The sequence below is a fragment of the Lonchura striata genome, chromosome 19, assembly GCF_050655825.1.
Source record: "Lonchura striata isolate lonStrDom1 chromosome 19, ASM5065582v1, whole genome shotgun sequence".
Taxonomy (NCBI): Eukaryota; Metazoa; Chordata; class Aves; order Passeriformes; family Estrildidae; genus Lonchura; species Lonchura striata.
The window spans coordinates 2,470,982-2,494,207 of NC_140721.1; the positions used below are offsets into that span (position 1 = coordinate 2,470,982).

Genomic DNA, 23,226 nt, shown 5'->3' on the forward strand with positions numbered 1-23,226 from the left:
CTGTGCTGCTTCCAGTGATGGAGGGAGGGGGAGGAAGATGGGCTGCCAATATGGCTGTGATATTTGGATGATTTATCTGGTTCCTCTTCTGAGTAACCTAACTTTGACATTATCCGTGAACCCCGAGCCACGCTTGCGTTGTTCTTGCTGGTAGAAAACACAGCAAGGATGTAGTGGGTAATTGAACCCAGATGCACCGAGGGCTGCTCAGCCAGACTGTTATTTTAGCCTACACTAGTAGGTTTTTAATACGAGTTTGACCTTACTTTGAAACATTCTCAAAATACCATACTTTAATATCAATTTATACACTCTTGCTTTAAGAGTGGGGCAGAGTCACTGGAAAAAGTAATGAAACACTTTCTACCTGTTAATGCAGGAGATAGAGAAAGAGTTTTGGAGTTAATTTATGTGACTAAGGGACAAGCTTCACATGCTGCCTGTCTAATTGGGGTTTTATCCTGTGCCTGGGGATGGGATTGGGATCGTGACCATCAGGGAAAACTTCTCTGTCAGCTTTTCCTGGGCCTGCCTGTGCAGAAGGAGGCACATTGGACAGGGAGGCTTTAGGTGCTCAGGGACAGGAAGATTTACCCCTAGTCCATATCAATAAGTTATTAAACAGAGTTTTAATAGCCATGGTAAATATTCATCTTAATTATTTTTAATGGGAGGTGAATGCTTTGTTTATGTGTTCTGTGAGGCTAAGCTGTGTTAAACAGCTTAGAAATGCATTCCTGATTTAAAAAAGAAAAAACAAAAAAAAAACCCAACCAGCCCATGCTTCTCTGACAGGATGGTAGTTTGATTTTGACATACGTGTAATGTACTTTCCATACCCACGCTGTGTTTTCCTAAAGGAGGAGCTGCTAATGGCAGGAGGGAGCAGAGCCCTGTCTCCCTCCTCAATACGTTCTTTGTCAGTAACAACTGAGCACAAAAAAAATCTGATGTATAATTAAATTTCCTGTGAAGATAGCATACCTATTTCTGCTTAAACAGAGCTGGTTTTCATTATTATTGCTCTGCTCAGGTGGAACCGAGCTTGCTGCCTTTCTAATGTGTCTGAATAAGTATTCTTTAGTAAAGAATAATAAAGGAATTAAAGTTTTGTGGTTGTACATCAACAGCTTGGAGTAAAGCGATAGGGGAACAAGATTTTGTGGTAGATCTTGAAGTTAAATACTTAAACTAATTAATTTTTTCAATTTCACTCTAATTTAGGGCTAATTTTTGTAGTTGCCTGTGGTGAAGCAGAGGAGGGGTATTTAAGGGATATTGAGAAGGAGAGGGTTGAAGTTATTTTAAATTTTTCTTAATGTTTTGCTGCACCCAGTGATGTTGTTCCCTCCCAAGCCTGTCCAGAGCTCAGTGTAAAAACCAAGGCTTTAATCAGAGCGATGGTGGCAAACAGCTTCAAACCTGTTTGGCTTTGGGCACCGCAGCCTCAAATACAGAGAGCAAGAAATTAAAAATGGGTTAGTGTTTTTCTTTCTGTTCTCTTATCAGAAATGTTCACTCAGACTATAACAACTGTTAGAACAAGATAACAACTTCAGGCCAGCTGTCAAATGTTTACCATTATCAAACCTCTCCCTAGGGTAAGATGCGACTTTGGCTCGCCTCACCGGCAGTAATTTAATTTTTCCTTCGTTCTGACTCGGAAATGGCAGCATTTTTCAAAGCTTCCTCCCACTGATGGCTGAAATTTTCCTTGTGAAATGATTTCCACCAGTCTTGAATCTTTCTTGCTCCTGCCGTCTTCACCTTTACTGATGGTTCTGCAACTCATCACCAGCTATGCGAACTGACAGTTCACATCCTGGGGCAGCAGCCGGGGCTGGCCTGCAGAAAGGAGCAGCCTGACCAAATTTACGCTCACAAGATCTCTTAATTCACAAAAGCATTTGCTCCAGTTCCTGCTCTCTGCTGCAGGGGCTTTGGGGGGGTGAGCAGGAGCGGTCGGAGGGGAGAGAGGCTCTCTTCACACTCTGCTGAGTACACGGCCTTCGAGATGAAAAACAGACGGAAAGAGACATTTCCAGCCATCTTGCTGATCTGCGCAGGGGTTCACTGAACTGTGCAGCATAGCACCAGACCCGGGTATCGTTTAACGTGCTAATTTCTCCTTTGTTTTTTGTTTTGGTTGGTTTGTTTATGGTTTTTTTTTTTTTCCCCCAAGTGAAGGAGTTTCTCATTTTGTTGACAAGCACATTAAAATTAAAAGTGGGAACAGTTAAAAGAGAACCTAAAAATGTAAACTCGATACCCGCTGATTCCTTCCTCCTTTGACATCAGAGCCATGGAGAGATCTGCTTAGTTTTGAAAAGCCTCTGACAAATGAGAATAGTCAGAATAAGTTTTCTATTTGGTCTGAACTGCACGGAACATGGTGGATTTTTTCTTTTTTAATTTTTTTTTTGCCTCCCTCACAACCTGAAACACATGCCATATGCTTGCCCAAATGCTTCCCTTTCTTGCACTGCGAGACGGATCTGAAACTTTTGTTCCATTCTTTTCCTGGAGAGGGATTTTGTTCCCTCTCCCACCCGAGGCAGTTTGCAGCCAGAGAAAAGTGATGCTTCCCTGGCCACCGGCACGGCCAGCTCTGCTCACTCCCTACCAAAAGGTCACTCAGACACTTTTTTTGGGATTCTTTGGCTCTCTCTCGAAAGCTTCTCCTAAGAATAAAGCATTTTACATTTTTCTGATTACTTTGGAGGAAAAAATGTGCTATAATATCAGAATGTAAATGCAAGGGGAAACAACATTCCAAGTAACCTGATCACACTCCTGTAGTATTTGCTTTGGTACTTTCCTGTCATTTGCTGTCCAGTTGCTTAAGGAGCAGCTGCACGGTCTGGTAAATTAATAAATGTTGTAGGCAGAAGTTTAGACAGAAGAAAAAGTGTGGTTTGTACTAACACAGTTCCTGATCCTGTTAACTGGTATTCTAATTGAGGGGAGAGGAATCTCTTTAACCTTTTTCATGTGCAAAGTAGTTCTGTCTCAGTAATGGTGGGGTTTTACAAAATAAATAGACAGAATATATATTTATTTGTAATGGGATCCCATGTCCTCAGCATTAACTCGTACTTGTGTATTCTGTTTTTGGAGCTTTTGGGCATTGTGAGATATATATGAGAGATTTGCAAACAGGGGCAAGGAAGGGTCAGATGTATCAAATCCATGGATTCCAGCAAGCAGAGACCGTGCCTTAGAAATGTGAATTAATAGGAGAGCTTCCTTCTGCACAGACTTGGAGGAGCACAAACTAGTGGTGACTGGTCGAGGTATTTGTCATCCTAATAAACTGACAAAATGGAAAAATAAACACCAATCTTATCAGTCTGCATTTTTTTGTTGGGGATGAAAGTGTTTGAAGAAAAATCATAAAGGAATCCATGGTAGCTCAAGGAGGTTAAACTCAACAGTTGTTCCCTTTGAAGTGTATGACCACGAGGTTAATTGCCAAAACTGCTCGTGGAAAAGGTGGTAACAATTTAACAAGACTGTACAACTGCAGGACCGAGATGAATATCAGGTGTTTGCAGATGGGGTTGGTTTGTTGGGGAGGGCTTGGCGCTTTGGGTTGTTTTTTGGGATTTTTTTTTTTTTTTTTTTTTCGCCTAACAGGAAAAGGGGAGAAAAAAACCAGAATGAGAACCAGGGGCCGGGTCGGGAGAAGAAAAGGGCGGCTAAAGAGCCAATAATTCCTTGTTTGCTTTGCCAATGAGGCTGTAATTGGGCGGGAGGTCAGCGGCAGCACCCTCAGCCCTCGCAGCTCTCCCGTCCCTTCTCCTCTCCTGATTTATTCATCCCTGCGAGGCTGCGGGAATTCCCAGCTCAGCCCTTTGTGGCTCTGCTGCTCCCCACCCTCTTTATCCCAGCATTTATTTCTCTGTAGGTTCGTTTGTCCCTTTCTGAAAGCGCCACGCTTCCACATCTTTCTTAATTTGCTGGGAACAAAGTCTTTAAGGCTGGAATTCCCTGAAGCCCTCCAGAAACCCAATTAGGTCAATGCAATATCATAATTGGGGAGCTGAAATCCCTTACCATTAGTTACACTGGGTAAACAGAGATGCAGAAGTGTGATATGAACAGAAGGAGAAGAAATTATTTTAATGTTGCTTTGCACTTCCAGAGGTGGAGAACCTTTATAATTTTAACAATATCATCAGGGTATTTTAATTTTGACAACCTTCTTGGAATTCAGCAGTGGGGTTTCTTTTCCATGGTTACATTTTTATATCTGTAGCAATTTGTGGAACTTGGAAAATGTGTACAAAGAGCAGCTTTTTAAAGCTATTTTCTTGTAGACAAAGAGTTGGCAATGCCTGAAAACAATGAGAAAAAAAATCTTTAAATCGTTAACTAAACTCTTTGAACCTCAAAGAAAGTTTGTTTATGGTGGAAAGCTTGCTCACCAGTCACAAATCCCTATTTACATTGCTTTTTCTCTGTCAGATACCCTTAATGAACTGCCAGTTTTATTAACAGCAACTCAGATAATACTTTGATGGCTCAGTGTTCAACTGAGCCATTGGCAAAACTCTGAAACCTCTGTAGTACAACACCATTTATGTACCCAAAGTAGCCAAAGCAGCAGCCTGGATCCTAAATTTAATGCAAACCCTAATTTCTCCGGTGTTGTTTTGCTGTTTACATATTGGACATTAAAAGCAGAATCCTCCCTCTGCAGCAAATGGAGCTCTGTGCTCCAGCTGCAGCATCCTGGGATCTGCTGCTCCCCTCCCAGCAGCCAGGAAATGTTGTGTGCTGATGCTTGGGATGGAACTCTGGAGATCACATCTCCCTGCTCTGCTGAAGAATTGGGAATCTGGGTCAGGGGGAAGCCACCCAAATAATGACGCTCTCAAGCAGAGCTTTTAACCTGTTGCTTATTTTTATAAACAGAATTAAGTCCCAAAGTCGGGCGTCTGCGAGAAGTGATTACAACTGAAGGGTGAGGGTTTAGGAAGCTCCAGTTTCATCCTTTCCTGGAGATCTGAGAGCTCAGCTGGCTGCCAAACACCTCCAAATCTGCTGTGGCATCTTGTCTGCCATGAGCCACTGACATTTTTACAATTCAGTTGTGCCCTTGCCCTGTTCTGTGCCAGGGATGTTACACAGGTGGCAGGAACCCCAGTTCCAGCCCTCCAAAACGTACCTGCCACTCCTGTTTTTTTATTAAACATACACTTTATAGCAGTGGTGTTCTAGAAATGTAATTCACACCTCTGAGGGACAGAAGAGCTCACTTTACAAGGGTGATACCTCTGCAGCATTGATTGAAACTCTGCCCATGAAGACAATGGCATGATGAAACCAAATATTGCTTAGTACAGACCTTATTTTTATTATATTTCAAACTAAGGTGGTCTCTGATGGGATCCAGCAGGTCAGTGCGACTCAGCAAAGACTCAGAAAACCTTTGCTTTTTTGGGCTGCCAAGCAAGTCTCAGCCAGAGCAGAGAGGAGCCAGTCCTCATTCAGTTTTAAACTTTATTAATATTTCCTCTTCATTATAAAAACACAAACTCACTGCAACACAAGAGGGGAAGAGATTCTTCAACATCATTTTTATTTGTTTAACGAGGGGCAGGGGGAGAAGAGAGAAAACCAGGCTTTGCAATCTGCATATGCAAATCCTGCTGTGATTCTCCTAGACAGGAGGAAACCCTAACTCTCAATAGATATTTATTTTCTAAATTGGCGACAGACATGCAAGCGAGAACGTTCAAATGACTTCAGCTCTCTTTCTGCCTTCATTATGTCAGGCTTGCAGATCACATATGGCATTATGGAAATCACTAAATGAAAACCATATTGATCAGCATTGAGAACAAATGTAAAAAAGCTGGGCTGAAGGAGGAGAGGTGGAGAACTCTGCTCCTCTCTTCAACCAGATAGGCCCTCGTTAAGGCCTTTAATCATTTATTAATGTAAACTCCCTCCTTCCCTTTCCACTCAAATTACCTCAGCCATAGAGCATCCTGCTCCATTTATCTTTTAATGTTTCCTTTATTTAATTTATTTTTAAGCTATACATTATACTTTTATTACAAAATCAAGGTTTGTTGGTTTTTTTTTTTTTTCCTTTTCTAAAGCACAGGCTTGTGCAACCAGATTTGATAAAAATGCTCCTGCCTGAGCAGTGAGGGGAAGGAGCAGGGGCAGGAGTGGTTTTTCTCTGGATGGCAGCCTTGGTGTGCCAGAGGAGTGGCAGTGAAAAGGAGTGTGTGTTACACAGCCTCCCCCCACTTCACGCTGTTTGTAATTAAGGTTGTGTCAGCATTTCCATCATAAACCCTTGTTTACAGGGTTTATAATTCAGCTGTGAAAATTTGCTCCAGGCCAGATTTGACATACAAGGGCTCAACCTCACAGTAAAGGAGGTTTCTGCCCTCAGTCCCTCCCTCCCTCAAACCTAAAAGCTGCTCAGCTACTGCCTAAACCTTTCTTCAAAAGAAGAAATAGAAAAGTGTAGTGGTGAGGTTTGGGGGGAAAATATTATTAACCAAAAAAACCTTGGGCCTATGCCCTAGGTAACTCTGAAAATCATGTGGAGACTTTTATGTGACTGTGCCATGCCAATTTTAGGAGATTCGGGGTTTTTGGTCAGGCAGGGGATCACTGACTTGTAGTCATTCATCAAAATCTTGAGTGATGGACATCTCAATCCTGGTGTCCATTTTCTTGAGCACTCTGTCATTCCCTCACGGTTTAGTTTGCAATTTCCATGACAATAATGAAGGGGTTCTGCTCTGAAATTCGTGCTGGTTTCTGCTGCTGCTGAAGCTCTCGCTGGCCCGTGGGGTATTTCCCAGTACCCTCTCAGCTGGGTAACGTAGGCTGTTCTTAGGGGTAATAATATACTTTTTACTTGGAATCTTCATCTTTCCCACAGCAGAAATAGTTTCACTGGCATTTTTTAATCCATTTGCTTAAAAAAAAAAAAGAAAAGCAGTTGGATTTGTGCGTGCGTTCGGAGCAGTTGGGTGCCTGTTGCAGGTTCATTTAAAAACAATTCATAACAATCATGAAGAAGAGCCAGAATTATTTCTCTGTGGCCAGCACAGATGAGGAAGGTGGGAATGAGCAGGAAGCTGCTCTGGGTTGGGAGCCTTGCTCCAGGTTTGGCTCCCTGTGCCTCGTGGGCTCCCGGGCACGCTGCTCTGGGAAGAGCTCGTCAGCCCGGGCTGGGAATTTCTGGGCTGCTGTCAGTTTTAGTTAAATCCTTATCATTTTAATGTTTTCATATTCTCTGCAATAACAGACTTCGAGTCTCAGCCATGGAGATGGCTCCTGATTGATATGGAAGGATCCTGGCGTCACACGCTCATTTATTTTAAGTGGTATTCCAGATTTTTTTTTTTTTTTTGGAGGGGACAATTCCTAAGGGGCAGCAAAGATACATACAGTGATGTATCTCTAAAATATGTGTGTAAAATGTATTCTGCTCTTCCTCTTTCTTGCACACTCACCCACTTCCAACTTCTTTTCCTCTTTGACTCGCATTACAATCCTACTTTCCTTCCCCTGCTCTCAACATCAAACAGTCTATAAATTACAGCAAGAGTGCTGTCTGTGGCAGACATACAGTCCTTGTTTGTGGCAGAAGAGCAGAGCATTAAACAGTGAGTGGACTATGCAGAGAGCTCTCTCTCTCTCCCCGTTCCCAGTGGGAGTGTTGTTTATAGAGCATTATAATTTATAACTGAAGAGAGTGGATTTAATTTCAGCGGAGGGGGCTCGCCAGCGGGGCGCCAGCCTGCAATCATATGAATCAGCAAGCTGCAAACTCTATTGAATGGAAAGTATTATCGCTGGCCACAAACGGACACTGTTTCTCCTTAAACAACTCCCTCGGTGCAGGAAGACCTTGTCTTCATTCATCTATTTTACATATCTACTCCTGGTTTAATTTTGCTGTTTCCTAAAAGTCTTTTTCTTTTTCGGGCGCATCTTTTCTTTTTTGCTGCCTGACTTCCTGGGCTGACATTGGAAACTGATTATTGTCTGGATGTTGCTGATTTTGTAGCTCTTAAAATTGCCTTTGCTTCTTAGCGTGTGTGTTTTGTTTTTAGTTTCTGAAATGCCATTTCCCTCTGATCCTGTGTACAAGCAACTTTTATGGGAACCGAAGTTAAACATGCAAACAAGAGGATGATAATCCATTAGCATTAATATTGTAAAATGGTAGTCAGATTCAATCACAGGAAGTTTTATTTAATCATGGATGTTTTGTGCATTTCTCTTGCACAAATGGAAACTCTTCCCCCCCCCGCCCCCCACTTTAGTCTTGGAGAAGTTTAGCATTTTGTCCTTTGAAAGAAGACCATCAATTCCATAACAAAGCTGGATGAGTTTCTGAAATACTTTCAAGCTGCCTTTGCTTTGATTATGTTTTGTATCAGTTGTTTTTGTGCTGTTTAGGAGAGGGCTGACCTGTGAGGTGATGTTTCCTATAAGGGCTTTATGCAGCTCTTGTAATTTATTAGACATTTGCAGGCAGAGCAGTAACACAATGCATTAACAGCCTATGGCAAGTACCAATTTTACACAAGTTACTATTTTTCTTTAGTTTTCTTTTTATGAAATAATAGCTCAGTTTTTAAAAATCCCCAACAGTGGGATACAGGGCAGGCTGGATGGAATTACGGACTTGTGAGCTGGGTTCCTGGCAGGTAATTGAGCAGCAGAATACCTGAGAGCTGCTCCCTGTCTCCCCTTCAGAGCAAAGTTTCTGTTGAAGTTTCAGCACTTTAAAGGGATAGAACCTTTTCTTTTTCATCACAAGCCATAGAAAAATGCTGGTGCTGGGAGGGCACCACTCCCATGGAAACCCCCCAGAGCTGCTCTCCCCCTTGCCAAGGGAGGATTCCTGGCGTGGGAGGGCACGGGGCGTTAGGGGAGGGGATGGTAATTCTGCAGCTGTGTCCCACACAGCTGGGCAGGAGGATGGAGTTGCTGCTCCCTGCCCTACAAACAGATCTGCAGACCTGACTAAGGAGCTTTGTGTGCCTCGTGCTGATGGAGCTGGGGCTGCCCTGCTCCTCCACAGCAGAATCTGTGCCATGGCATTAATTTCTGGGCATCCAGGAGGTGATTGTGCACTCCTTCCCCAGGAGCAGCGTTGCCTTGGGGTGGCAGCTCTGGAGGTGTTTCCTCCTCAGAAACGCTGCTGGGTTCCTGCAGATACCAGCAGTGGCAAATGGCAGCTTGTCTAATGGCTTTGAAAGAAATAATTGTGGCTTTTTTGGTTCCGTGTGCTCTGTAATTTTGCCTGACTTAAGACAAAGTTGTGCAGCTCCGCAGCCTGATGGATCTGATCGAAGCTGTGCTTTTGTGCAGCAGATAGAGCAGGGGCATCAGTCTCTCTTTGCTTTGCATTGCATTTATGAGCATAATAAAGTTATTGCCCTCGTTTTCACAGAGAGATTGTCCTGCATTAGCAAAAAAAGCCACATAAATTATTTGCAAATGAGTGGCTTGATTTTGCCTATTGATTTCCCAGAAGTGGCAAAATGCTTTAGCTTATGTTCACGACTATTTATAAAATGTAAAATGTATTTTTCTCTTTTGCTTCTTGGCACAGACAGTGAAGTTTGTTAAAGGATTAAAGGCTACGTCCTACTGTTCCTCCCTTCACCATTCCACAGGCTTTTAAACAGTCTCCTTGACTGTATTTTCCATGCTTAACTTCATGCTAAATTCCAAAGGTACATGAAATAATTGTAGCTCTTGAATTCCGTAGCACCACGTACGGCCCTTTTGGTCCCCTCGGGGGCAAAAAATGTTGTAAAATTCAAACCTGTAGGTAGATTGGAAAGATACAGCTCTGTACCTTCCAGTTTCACCTCATTACCTCTTTTGTATGTGTAAGAACTGTTCTGCACTCCAGAATGATCATGTTTTATACTGTTTAAATCTGAGTCGGAGCTAGTAAATATTTTGGGCACAGAGTAAACTAGTTAGTGTTTAACTTTGGCTTGCAGAAACCAAAATGATTCACAGTGTTAACGCTTTGATTTTTTGTTCATTCTGAATGCAGTGGGAATGAATTAAATGTGGCATTTTAAATCATTAAGGATTTAATTACGTTCCACCTTTTTCTGTATAATTTTCTCAGTGCTTTTGAGAACATTTAAAACGCTGGAGTGCTGTAAAAATATTTTGCACTCTGGCTGGAAAATAGGATGGTCTGTATCTGGAGCTTTCCTTTTCTCTAAAAGAAAATACCTACAACAAATGTGAGCAAAAACTGCTATGTGTTTAAAATGAACAGGAGCAACGTCACCTGAAGTACAGTCAGATGCAGTTGTAGCATTTTGAGTGCAGCAGAGCAATCTCTTGAGGAATGCTCAGTTAGGGAGGTCTGGCTGGTTTTATGTAGTTCAAAATTACTTGATCAAAGAATTTCAAGAAATAAAATGCAGAGCTAATCTTTATTGAAAATATACTTTTATTTTACTAGGTGACTTACTACTGTGTAACACCCCTTATTTCGGGTTACATGTGCTCCTGCTGTAGGTCTCGCTATAATAAAGACATTTTTGGGTTTGCTTTGATGAAACTTCACAAGAGCTGTCTGTAGGGGAGAAATACAATTTCCCCTCTGCTTTAATTGTGCTCTGCCGTGTGTTTGGCTCCGTTAACCCAATCAAGGGAGCTGCATTCGGGCATCTGAGTGCATCTTATCAGCACTGGGCTCTGGCTTACTTTCCCCCCGGTGCCTGTTGGAGGATGGAAATGTGCTGGGCGGTTTTATTCTCGCTCTCGGCGCACGGAGCGGTCTGGGGGCACGCGGGCACACGGATATCCCCCATTCCTGTGCCTCGGAGAGGGGTCGTGTCCTTATCAGGGCTTGGCATTGATAAGAACGTGGTGGTTGGAGGCAGCCCGGTGACCCTGGCACCGCTTTCCTCACCCCCTCCTGCTTTGATGTGAGGCTGCAGCTGACGGGGATGCGCAGGTCAGGCAGAGGCAGCGCCGCACTGAAACACTTCTGACCCCCAAAAGTAACCCAAATGCCCATATTTCTTCATTTAGCATAATTAATACCTTGTATTTCCATTGACTTTGATAAACTGAGTATTCTCTCCCCCCCCCCCTTTTTTTTTTTTATTATTTTATTCCCCATAGCTTTCAGTAATGATTGCAGGAGAGCTGCAGTTAAAATGTTTTACAGACTCTGAAGAATAACATGTTTGGGAAAAGCTCAGATCAAAAGTCTCAATTAGGTCGCAGCCTGGCAGGAAGCTTATGGCCACATTAAAATGGGAAAGTTATTTCATTTTTAGTATATTTGTGTTTTCAGTAGCCAGCGTAGTAAGCTCAAGGCAAAAAGACGCATGTTGGATCTCTCACCAAGGAAATCTCCTGCTCTTATGAAATTGTAATTAGGGGAGATATGCACAATAGCTGCAAGTGCTCAGTGTTTAATGTGGATCTTTCTCGAGGAGAACTTTCTGAAAAAGCAGCTGGAGGAGCTGATGAAATACTTCTTTTTTTTTTTTTTCCCTTTTCTGTCATAAACGTTGCCTGTGAATTATTACTGTCACCTTTTAAAACCGCTCTATAAAAAGGAGCTGAGGAGGGAGTGCCTGGATCTGCGTGGACCCGCTCCGAGCATCAGCCTGGAAGCTCCCTAACCTCAGAGCACCCACCCCAAACCCAGCCCTCAGCTGACAGCTTCATTTAGAAAAAACAAACCAAGGGCAAAGCGAGCCATGGGCAGGGCTGAGCTCTGCTGTGGGCTGGGATTTTTGGGGCTGCTGGTGCCTTTTTTGGGGATGGGAGCAGCGGTGCCCGGCTCCGAGTGCTGTGGCTGCAGGGGCAGAGCTGGGAGAGATGAACAACTCTGATTTGTTGTGATGAATGGAGCTCAGCGAGCTTGCTCCTGGAAGGCAAGGGAATATATTTTATGCCATAAGTGAATTTGATTCCTTTTTACCAATAAATTTTTTGGATTGCGTTTAACAGCCGGATAAACGCGGAGCTTATTTTATTGCAGTTATGATTCTGGGTATCTGTATTACATGTATTTCTATTGAACTTTGCATTAAGCACAGTAGATCTTCTCTGTCAACAAATAAATTAAACTTGGAGCGAGGAGTGTTTTCTTGTACGTGTCACGGGGCAGCTTTTGCAGCATGTTTTTGTTTTCCTGTGACAGCGGCATCAAAATACAATACCTGTGAGGTTTAAGTATCCTAAAATACACCTTAAAGGAAGATTTCCTGAGCTATTCCCCATGTATTACTGTAGGGAAATTATCTTTGCTGTAAATACTACAGAAAAAAAAATCAATTTCATGATGCAGGCAGTTTTACTGTGTGAACAGAGATGGGCAGAAGGATGGGCAAGGGGACAGTATTATCAATTTCCAAAGTATTACTCAATTTCCAAAGTGTTGGGGTTCAACACTCCCCTTTTTAAACATCATACGTATTTTATACATTAAATTTAACTCATCATAAAACTGAAGAATGTGCAGGAAGAAGGAAAATTAAAATAGAAAATCAATTGGTGTTTAAGCAGCTTGTTATTTTTACTCTGCAAACATCATCTCTTTTTCAACTAGCTGATCCTTGCTCAAATCCTGATTGGATTTCCCTAATTTAGGACTTCTCACCCTTTTCCATACCTCAAATCCCTTTACCTTACTGAGGTTTCTTATCCATGTGAGACAGGGGGTGGGGAGAATTCCAGGTGCTGCCTCCTGGAAATTCCCAGCAGATTCCCAGTGGGGACAAGCTGAATTCAGCAGCACCAAAGCTGCTCTCACAGGCTGCACCTGCAGATTTGGCATCTCCTCCACCTTCATGCAAACTAAAATAATCCAAACTCTTGGTGTTGCAGAAAATGTGGCTTCATGTTTCTTTTTTGGTTTATTGATGAATCTGAATTCCCTGTGAAATATTTGACAAAGGGACTTGGATGATTCAAGTCTGTTAAAAATAAATGTGTTTAAGTTAGGGCTGTGAGGGGAAACAAGCTGCTTTCCAAAATCAGAGATTGCCTGTTGGAATCTAAATTTCATCTGAAACTGCTGCTTTGTTGATGCTCTGGATGTCTGTCACCTGTCTCAGTGAGCAGGAACATGATTTGTATGTGTCTGGGAAGTGTTGGGTGTTTGAGGTTTGTCAGTGTCTGTCATTACTGATTGCTAATTCTGAGAGTGGCAAAAAATAGAGAATAAAAAAAACCAGAAAACCAGGAGATTCGCTCTCTTTTCGAGGATTCCCTCTCACCTGTGTTTGCAGCAGTGCTGTTAGGAGCAGCAGCAGTGTGGAGGATATTTCTTTATCCATCAGCCAGGCTGCTGTGAGGCTCAGCACGCCGTGCTCCCCTCCTTCCCCCTCCTGTGTGCCTGGTTTTGCACATGCCGGGCACAGGCATTCCCAACATGTGCATCACATCCAGGCAGCACCAGAGCTACTGTGTGGCTGAGCTACTGCACCTCCCAGGCTCTGTCAGCACCCTGCCCTGGCCAGCACAGAGCAGCTCTTTGCATCATCTGATTTTTAAACCAAAGCAAGGCTGGCTCAAATCTTGAGCATGGTTTCTGCCACTGCCCCACATCCCTTGGGAAGGGAGTTGTGGGCACTCTGCTCTTGGATCCACCACCCTGAGGGGCTGAACAGAGCCCTTCAACTGGACATTTCACCCCTTCAGCTGGACATTCAACCCCTTGCCTCTTCTGTATGCAGAGAAAAAAAAAAAAGCTGCACTGAAAGAGGAAAAAAAATGAGGCTCGGATCTCGGGGACATTTTAATAAGCATCTAACTTAAGTTGCAAAGTCTGTGAAGCTGCTCTTATGCTTAATAATAAACATCTGTGTATTTTTTTCTACCCAAAGATTTCAGACAAGCCAGTGTCTGAGGAGCTCATGGCTCAGCATAGATGATTTAAAGCTCAGGTCAGTATTAATGCACAGAACATTTGGGGAAGGAAAACCAGAAAACATCCAAGGAAACAGAGTGTTTCACGGATTACATTAACAGTTCTGAGCAGGATATGTATCTGTGCTTGCATATGCTGTTCAAGTGTTTAAAAAAAATCAGTTCAGCCATGGCAAATCCAGTATTTAAGTGTATTTGTGCTAATTCTTTCAAAAGAAGCCTACATTCCAGCATGTCTTCATTCAGTAATTTAATTGGGATGTAGGTCTTTGAGCTAGTGGCTGATTAGAAAACATGACCTGCTTGAGAGATCAAGAAGGTAAATTGATAAATGTTGTAGCAAAGGTTAGTAATGTGTGAGAGAGTAGAAGCTGCTTTGGGCTTTGAATCACTGATCAAGGTCAGCTGCAGTTCATTAAAACCTTCAGAGATTTAGATTCGCTGTACATATACCCACATACCACAGTTTATCTGTAAATCCTGCATATTGCTGGTTAGTAAGATTGCACATTATAGCAGAGGTTTAATGGTAACATCTACACCGAGGTGCAGAGCCAAAGTTCAGATATTTCAATGAGAAAAGCAGGATGGACTCAAGTGATGAGACTCAGACTTGACACCCCCAAACTTTGTATTTAATCTTTTAAGGCACACCTGGGTTTGTGCCCATGCTGTCCATGGGGTTAAACAGTTTTTCTTCCCTGGAGTGTCTGTGGAGCAGGGCTGTGTGCTTGTCCTGGCTGCCAGCTGCAGGGGGAAGGAGCCCTGCTGCTCCCACCTTATGAGAGCCAGGCTTTCTGTTCCCCCCATCAGCCTGCTCTGGATCTCTTTCAAGTTCCCAGCTGGAACAAGAGTTTGGGTACATGTGTTTGAGGTGACATCTCACTGCTGAGCTGAGCAGGACAACATTTCTGTTTTCTGCTGTGCAGGATCTGTGCCGGCCTCTGTCCCATCCCAGTCCCTCAGCCCTGCATTCCTGACCTCTCACTCTCTGCTAATTCATCTTTTAATCATGACAGTCCTCAAGAACTTCATTCTCCTCTCCATGGTCCTTCCTCGTTATTGTTGTCCAGGTTTCTTCCTCCCTTTCCAGAAGCATGGCACTTGAAGGCCACGTAAAGACTTTATTGTCCTGCTTGGCCAGCATGGCCAGTTGGTCTCTTCCACTTCATCCTGACCCTGCTCGAGCTTCTCTGGATGCTGTCACCTGTTTGGTGTCACCCCCTGCTCACTGCCTCCATCACCCTGATTTCATTCCAGCCATCATTTTTCTTTTCAAGAGCACTTGTGCTGCTCCCATATCTCTGCTGCTCTGCTCTTGTCCCTCCAGCTCTGCTTCTGTGTTGGCCTGGTGACCTTGCAGCACCGTGTGCTTGCAGAGGATGCAGCTCCATTCCCACTGGAAGCACTCGTGGGGCAGAACCCAGGTGCATTTGGTGTTCCACTGCCCCTTCCCCAGCCCAGAGTTTTTCTCAGTCCCAGGGCACTCACAGCAGTGTCCCTGGGCTGTCAGGGCCACCGTGTCCCTCAGTCCCATCGTGTGGTGCCAGCCAAACACCAATTTTCTGCTCATCCCACAGCCTGACTGCATGAAGCAAATGTCTCGTGGTTTTATGTTCACGTGGTTGTATCGCTGGGGAGGTGCATTTGCAGATATCCAGGGAAGAGCAGAGAAATGTTCTTTAAAACTTGACCAAATACCTCTCCATGAGCTTATTCCTGGCTCAAATCCGTTGCCATGAGGTTAAAGTGATGTTAAATCTACTAAAAAAAAAAGTGCCTAACAGAAATACTTTGAAAGTACTTTTCTTGAAGCATAACTGTGAATCACTTTGAGCTTAATGGTTTTTAAAAAAATCTAGAACAAAAGAGTTTTTTCCTACAACAGCTGTGCACTTTTATTAAAAATTTAAAGAAATCTTATGTGTCTAATCCTTTGAGCGGATGTGTAATTACTTGGCTTGGGCTCTTACACATGGATAACCTAGCTGTACTGTGAGACAAGATTCTTATGTTTAATTTAAAGAATCATGGGTGTGCTTTGGAGATTATCAACACCAAGCCTCATAAAGGAACACAAACCCAGAACAACTATTCTGCATTATCATTTGTTATACAGATGTTCCAAACCATCTGACAGGCAGATAGTGCAGTTTGCAATAGATTAGCAAATGATAGCAGGGTGTGGAGAATAAAAAATGGGGGGAAATGGCTTTTTGGGGATGTTTTCACTTGTAGAACGTTTTGCTTTTCCACCTGTGGCTGGGAATTTGCATTTATTATGTGTTTGCTTTAGGTGAACCTGTTGCTTTTATAATCTGTTATTCCAAGTGAGTTATCACCTCCTTTGAGTAGTTATTTGATAAAAAGCCCCATCAGCAACGTCCTGGGGCTTGAACAAGCTGAGTCTGACCTGGGTGTAAATGCAGCTGCATTAAAATGGGTTTGAGATCTGTCCCATGGAGCTGCCACAAGTTAGATGCTTTAAAAATTCATGTATTTTAAAGGTCCAAGAAAATGATCATCCATAAGCAGTTAAAGCCCAGCTCATTTTGCTTTAGGTTGTTTTATCAGGACATCTACATTAGGTACTCCTATCAGAATATGATTCATTATTTAAAATGGTGAAGAATTAACCCACATCTGAAATGAATTATAAAATCTCTTTCAATCAAGTTTGAATTATCAGTCAAAATCACCCTTAATGTGAGCAGGTACAACTCCATTGAAGTCAAGTCTGCTTACAATCAAGCTGATTTTAGCCAAGGGACATTTTTTCCTCATTTTCTTTCTTTTTCTTCCCTTTTCCCCTCCCACCCTTAGTAATCTTCTTCATATTAGTTGCATTTTTTTCTATAACTTCTGGTTGTAGTCACTTGGGGAGGACAAACACATCACACGATTTTCTTCCCTGGAAATCATGTGTGCACATTATTTTCAAAATCTGTATTACAAAGTCTTTTATCCTTTTATTAGTTTAGTACTTAAGCCCTAGACATAAGAAAGAAGCCTATCAGTGAAAATCAATTGAAATGCAGTTAGATAGAGATCTGATGTACTGGGCAAGGAGGCTTAGACACGGCACAATAAAATCAATTAAAGCCTTTCCAGCCCCACAGAGCTTTACCCATCCAATCACTTTTCACACATTCCCTCCATCAGTTTTGCAAGAGGGTTTTTTGTTTGTTTGTTTTTTTAAATATGAATTATGATGAATGAGACCCTTGTTATGAATATATAGATGGGTCATTGCCCTACGAAACCCAGACTGTGCTGGTGCTTAGTGATTAAGGCTTTCTGCTGCTACTGTCAATAAAGTTCAAATCCTTCTGCCTCAATCTATGATAGGGAAGCTGCAGCCATTGTTGTCTAATTCATTTAACAGTGTTTTAATTGTGATTTGGGTTTGTTCAGCACAATAATTTACATAAACCCTTTTGTATTTGTGAATAATTTGGATTAGTCCTCAAGCTTAAGGAATGTAACAGATCGAATAAACAAAAGGGAAAGAATAATATATATTAAAAAAAAAAAAAAGTGGCACCAGGCCTACCCAGACAGATGTGAAGAGCAGATTAACCACTAGTTGTGTACGATGCCAAAAAATGAAATATTTTGGATTGAGAAGTTAAATATGTACAAAGTACAGGTTGGATCCCAGGACACAGGTGGAACACCTTACTCCCTTCTGAACGTGGATGGCTTGGCCAAATTTGAATTTAAACCTTAAATATCAGCCCAGCCAGTGAGTGACAAGTGGCCAGACTGCTGTGGTATATGAATGTTTATGCAAATGAAGATGCAATAAAACAAGGCTCCTTCAAAAATCTGCCCCAGTAAATTAGCGGAAAATGCACCGCCACAAACAGCTGTTGCATTTTAATCAAGCATCTGTAGAGTATATTTTGCTTTGTGTTACAAACAAAACAAAACAAAAAACACCCAGATTGCAGCAACCTCATTTTATATTCAGAAATTAACCCGTTCTGCACTGCTCCAAATGAGGAATTCCCAGGTCAGAGCTTCGATGCACCGAGGGGCAGAAGGATGTTGAACTCACTGACTTTCAGGTTACCTGGTTTAATTTAAAAAGCAATATTTCTGACTGGAAGAATAATTATACTTTTTCCTTGTCTGTACTTTTTTGGAGGCTTTTGCCATGTGATCTCATAGTTTGAAGCACGATTTATCCTGAAACTGCTCCAAATAGATTACAAGTGCGTCTCTTCCGCACTCCCGGCTTCGCACAAATTAGAATTAATCTTGCAAAAACGGTTCAGCTGTCAGGGCTGGTTTAGAAAACATCCTTTTTATCAACGTGGTAGGAAATGGTGCATCTTGGTTTCCAAAGAGTTAATAAACACCCCGAGCCGTGCTGATCTTGTAGCTTTAGCAAGCCTTAATCTGTAAGCTTGATTACCTCCTAACCCTCAGTCGCCTGCCTCCCTCCTAACGCAGCGGGAGTTTTACGGCAGCATTAGTGGCATTTTGCCCAGCTTTGGCTTTAGGGAAATCATTCAGTGAGAAAGAAAAGCAGAAGGACTGGATCTGTCTGCTGCTGCGAGGTCATTGACACACGGCCCGGGCAGGCTGGCAGTGCCACCGCCACCCAACGGGTACCGCCACCCAACCGGGCATCCCTGCGATGCACCCCAAACCATCTCCCTGGGCATCACCCTCTGTGTGTGTGTCTTGGTCCTTCTAAGAGCAATATTCCTCCAGATTTATGTGCTCCGGGCTCTTTGTGCACACCAAAGCAGACAGGAATATTTAGTGGGGTTTGCTCTCACTCCAGGAAAAACTCACAAATGGGAATAACTCTTCCCCGTGGCACAGGCTGGATGTCCTTTATTTATAATGCTGGCCAACATGAGGAGCTGCTTTCTGCTGCTCTGCTCCTGAGGAGTTCTCCCTCCACAGGGAGTGGAGTTGTGACTTTTTTGGGTTCAGCACTGGTGACAGAAATGTCTGGGCTGTGGTATTTAGATGCAAATGGGAGCTTTCCAGAAATTACTCAGATTCTACCTGGTCACCAAAATGTGAGATCTAAAACCCGTCAGGGGTTTTGTATTTCCAGCAGGTAATTTTGTCACCGTTCTAATTAAAACTTGTTGTATCACTTTTAACCTGGGTGTTTGTTAAAGGGACAAATGTGAGAGGCTGATTTGAAATTAAACCCACAAAGAGCCCAACTCTCATGTGAGATCTGTTTTGGGGAGAGCCCTGTGTCTCTGACTCCTTGAGGAACCAGTGGCCACCTTGGCAGCGAGAGAAGCCACATTTAGAGCCCCTCACCTACCTGGAATTTGTCCCTGTTATTTGTGCAAATGTGTCCCTCCATGCTTTGCTGTTCTCAGTGGAAATTCAGACTTAAACCCCTCAGGTGCTCCCTGACAGATTCAAGAGGAACTTCCCAAGCAGTTGGTCAAGGACACACCTCATCATCCTCACCTCCCTGGTGACAGAGCATCTTGCCTGTGGGCTTTGGCTTGTTTGCCCTGTTTATTTAATAAAAGTTCAGCCTTTGCAGCTGGTTTGAAACAGTAGGCATGTGTTTATCCTCGTTTCAGTGTGCTGTCAGCAAGTATTTCCTTAAAAATATCCTTATTTGACCATTCCCTCCTCTGCCATTGTCTGCAGACATCTCCTGTTGTGCAGTGAGGTTGAGAGCAGTGGCCAAAAGGTGCTGAGGGAACAATCCTGAAAATTTATTAATACCTGTTTGTCCTTGAAATGTTGTTTTTTCTAATAATACTTCACAGAAAGTGTTGCTGCTCCCCACCACTGAACCCTCCCCTGTATTGTGCTGCTCCTCAGCAAATCTGCTGTATTTTCCTTGAACTTGAAGGAATTTTTCTCCTCTCACCCCGTGGTGCAGAAGCAGCAAAGTGTCCATGTGTGGGGAGAGGATGAGGATGGAGAGCTTCTCGACTTGATGTGGGAATGAATGCTCTCATTAAGCTCACAGCTGGGGTGGCAGAATTCCCTTTGCATTCTTAGAAAATAGTTGAGTGTGTTTAAATTAAGCTTAGAAGCTGTTCCTTTTTGTTCCATTTTTAACCTCTTTGACAGATTAAAATTTATCCTAATATTCCAGGCTATTCCAGGTCAGTATAGAGAATTAAATTAAGTGAAAGGGTGGTAGCACTGTTGATGGCAGAAGTTGTATTCCAGGTAGCTCTGGATATCCACAGTGACCTGTCCCTGCTTCACACCTGTAAATAAATTTTGGTAGCTGGGCTCAGTGTTTCTGTACATATTTCCTTTAACAACCACAGAAGTGATCCATTTAGTGTCCTGGGCGTAGCAATTCCCAGCAATATCATATAAATCCTATGGGAAATAGAGAAATTATATTTTCCTTAATGTCCTTCCAAGGACCAGATGCACAATGCACTGAGCTGGGTTGGTTTAAAAGGGTTTTTTAAAGGACTTCTTGTTTTTTAAAGAGAGGTTGCTTTAAAGTTTTGACTTCCAGCTACTGATAGCTAAGAATAAATACAGACTGTTTGCATATAAATTGCATTTGAGTTTAAAATCTTTTGATATCAGCCTGCAGTTTTGCACTGTTGTACAATGCTTGCCAGCATTTAATATCCTCTGTCTTTGCAGTGACCAAGCCGTGACCTTTCAAAATAAAAGTTGCAGATCGGAAGTAACTGGCTGAGAATTAGTGCTTGGTATATTCCAGTTTACATAGAAATGTCCTCAGCTAAAATATGGTTCATTCATCGGTCAAACCGTCCTTACTTCCTTTAATTGAATTAAGATGGGCAAATGAGAGATGTGTGCAAGGCAGAAAGAATTCTCCTGCAAAATCACTGTTCTCCTTTCGAGAGTGTAAAACGAATCAATTAGAAACGTGGCACAGCATCTCCTGCACAGGCACAACTCGGGAGCAAGGGAATATTTCCCAAAAGTGGAAATGGAAATGGAAAATAGGGGAATGTAAATTAGATTTTGCGATTGCACATAATCTGATTTTTCTTTTTGGAGAAAGACAGATGACTGTTATTTGACCATATTTTATAGGTTGTTACATCTACTAGAATCACTTTTACAACTCGTTCCTTTAGGAACGTGTTCATGGAGCTTTTACCTCATCAAATTGTAGCAGAAACAATAAGGAAAAAAAAGATTTTAACTGTTCACCATTCAATGCAAGATATTGCATGTTAGTTGACAGGATTTTGAGAAAATCTTACATTTTGCTATTAGATTTTCCTGCATTTTTTTATCAGCTGGTTCTCAGGAATCCACAGTTTTCCAGGGGGTGTGGGTTTTGTGCTCTTAGTGGCCTTTGCAGGATTTTGCAGCCCCTTGACAAATTGGTGGAGATGATCAGGAGATTTCCAACTCAGAAATGTTAAAATCTCTCTGATATTTTTTTGATTGGTGCTTCCCCTTTGTTTTCCCTCTGTATTTTTATCTCAGCCATTGCCAGGGGCTGACAGAGCGAGGGATGGGACTGGGGACTCCAAAAAGGAGCCCCCTTGTACCCTACATCGTTTATAATTTGAAATAATTCACATAAATTAAGGAAGTTAATTTGCCAGTACAGTATCTTCAGTAAAAGAGGCAAATTTCAATCACAGGAACTCATATTCTATTGCAGAATATGGCTGTATGTAGTGGAAATTTTAACTGTTGCTCTGTAATTATATTCTGGATTGAAATTTAATTTTAAGAAAACTTAGAAAAAATTATTTCATTTAAAAAACCCGAAGGATTTTTTTTAAAGAGATGTGTGCAATTTTAGAGTCTGTACTTTTGTCTTATTTTTATACAAAGCGTTCCAATAGGTTTTGGCTTTTTTAAAAGTTTGTTTTGGTTAACTTGTGGACAGCATGGAGAACAAGAGTTTTCACAGTGCCCCACAGCCAGGGATTTTCAAAAACCTTTATTTTCATCACGAGCCACATGGCTTTTCACTTGGAAGCTTTTGGAAAACAGGCTGTTCTGCTTGATCTATGGTGCAGGAGATTTTCGTAGGTTTTCTCATACCTTGGAAGGTAGAAAATCCAGCTGTTGTCTGATGCTAATAGCAAACCTTATCCTTAATTTGGGTACGTTTCCTTATTGGAAACCTTTTGCTTATCTCACAAAAAATTGAGAAAAATAAGAAAACCAGCACAAATGCCACGAGCACTGCAAGAAGCTCTGAGCACATTAACACCAGATTTGGAGTTATTTATTGATGGGTTTGCCCACTGGCGGTGTAAAATGTGTGTCAGTTGTCATCACCAGTAACAATTTCAGCACATTGTGTTCCTTTTTTATTTACACCAGTGGCAACACGCTTATAAACACCGTCACCAGGGGTGGGTCAGGAGGTCAGAGCTCAGGGTTAAGAATGGAAAGGGTCATCAGCTATTAACCTAAGTTTAGCAGCCCTGGACCTGCAGGGGCCTCAGCACCTTCCAGACTTAGGAAAACTTCTGCATCTCAAAGAATTTGGCTGGAAAAGGGTTTTTTTTAGGGTTTGAATTTTAGGGGGTTTTGGGAGGGTAAAGTCTCGTGCATTTTGTAGCTATCTGTGTATGGTTTTATGGGCGTCCTGATCTTAAAAAAAGCAAAGAAAAGGAAAATTACTCATTTAGGGCTTAATTCTGTTTGGAAGAGGGGGAGTGCTCCATTGGCTTTGGCAGGACAGGTCGGACTAATCCAACACGTCACAGAATAAAAATGATCAATCAGCAGCAGTAATTGAAACCTGAACTCAGAACTGATGAGGTGGAGGCTTGTTATAAAACAAAAAAAAAAGCGAAGTTTTCCACTTCTGCCGGTTTTTTAAGGAATGTGCAAGCCCACAAGAGCCTGAAATGGGGGTTTGCAGCGGCGAGGAGTAGTTTGGGGTGAGCAGCCCGGCACGTTGAAGGGACCTGCCTTTGAGAAAGTGCAGCCCTCCAAAAAACACTTCCCCTGAAGGTGTTTCCAAAGGAGCTCTGAGAGGGAAAACACCCGAGTGCTGCCCAAAATACCCCGGGGATGGCTGTTAGTGCCTTTTTCTCCAGAGCTCACCCGCTGCAAGGCGAGGCTTCGGGGAGCGCAGAACTCCCCCGGGACCTCTCACCTCCCTGGCTTTTATAGATGCTGCTGCTGCTTTTAATGCTCCAAAGGCCAAGGCATTTTTTTATTGTAGACTTTGTATATTGTGCTTTCTGGGACCGTTAAGGGCCTTAAAAATTCATGCCAAGGAGTGCAAAGCTCCCCCTCTTTTCGCACACAGCGGTGAAATCCATCAGTGCTGGTAAAAGAGACAAAACTGTTCCCATTAATGTTCCCCAGATTTACAAGTTACACTGTGTTTGGAGC

General features: G+C 42.6%; 1 protein-coding gene across 15 annotated transcripts in view; it reads left to right on the forward strand.

The window, feature by feature from the left end:
* Window positions 1–23,226, forward strand: part of BCAS3 (BCAS3 microtubule associated cell migration factor) — a 298,450-nt gene that overhangs the window by 152,010 nt on the left and 123,214 nt on the right. The window contains exon 24 of one of the 15 annotated variants that reach the window (XM_085557233.1): window positions 1,601–1,620. The exons of the other annotated variants lie outside the window; for them this stretch is intronic. Coding sequence (XP_085413359.1) covers window positions 1,601–1,605 — 5 coding nt within the window. The 3' untranslated portion in view covers window positions 1,606–1,620. Of the gene's footprint in view, window positions 1–1,600; window positions 1,621–23,226 lie in introns of those variants that run through there. 15 annotated transcript variants of the gene reach the window in all.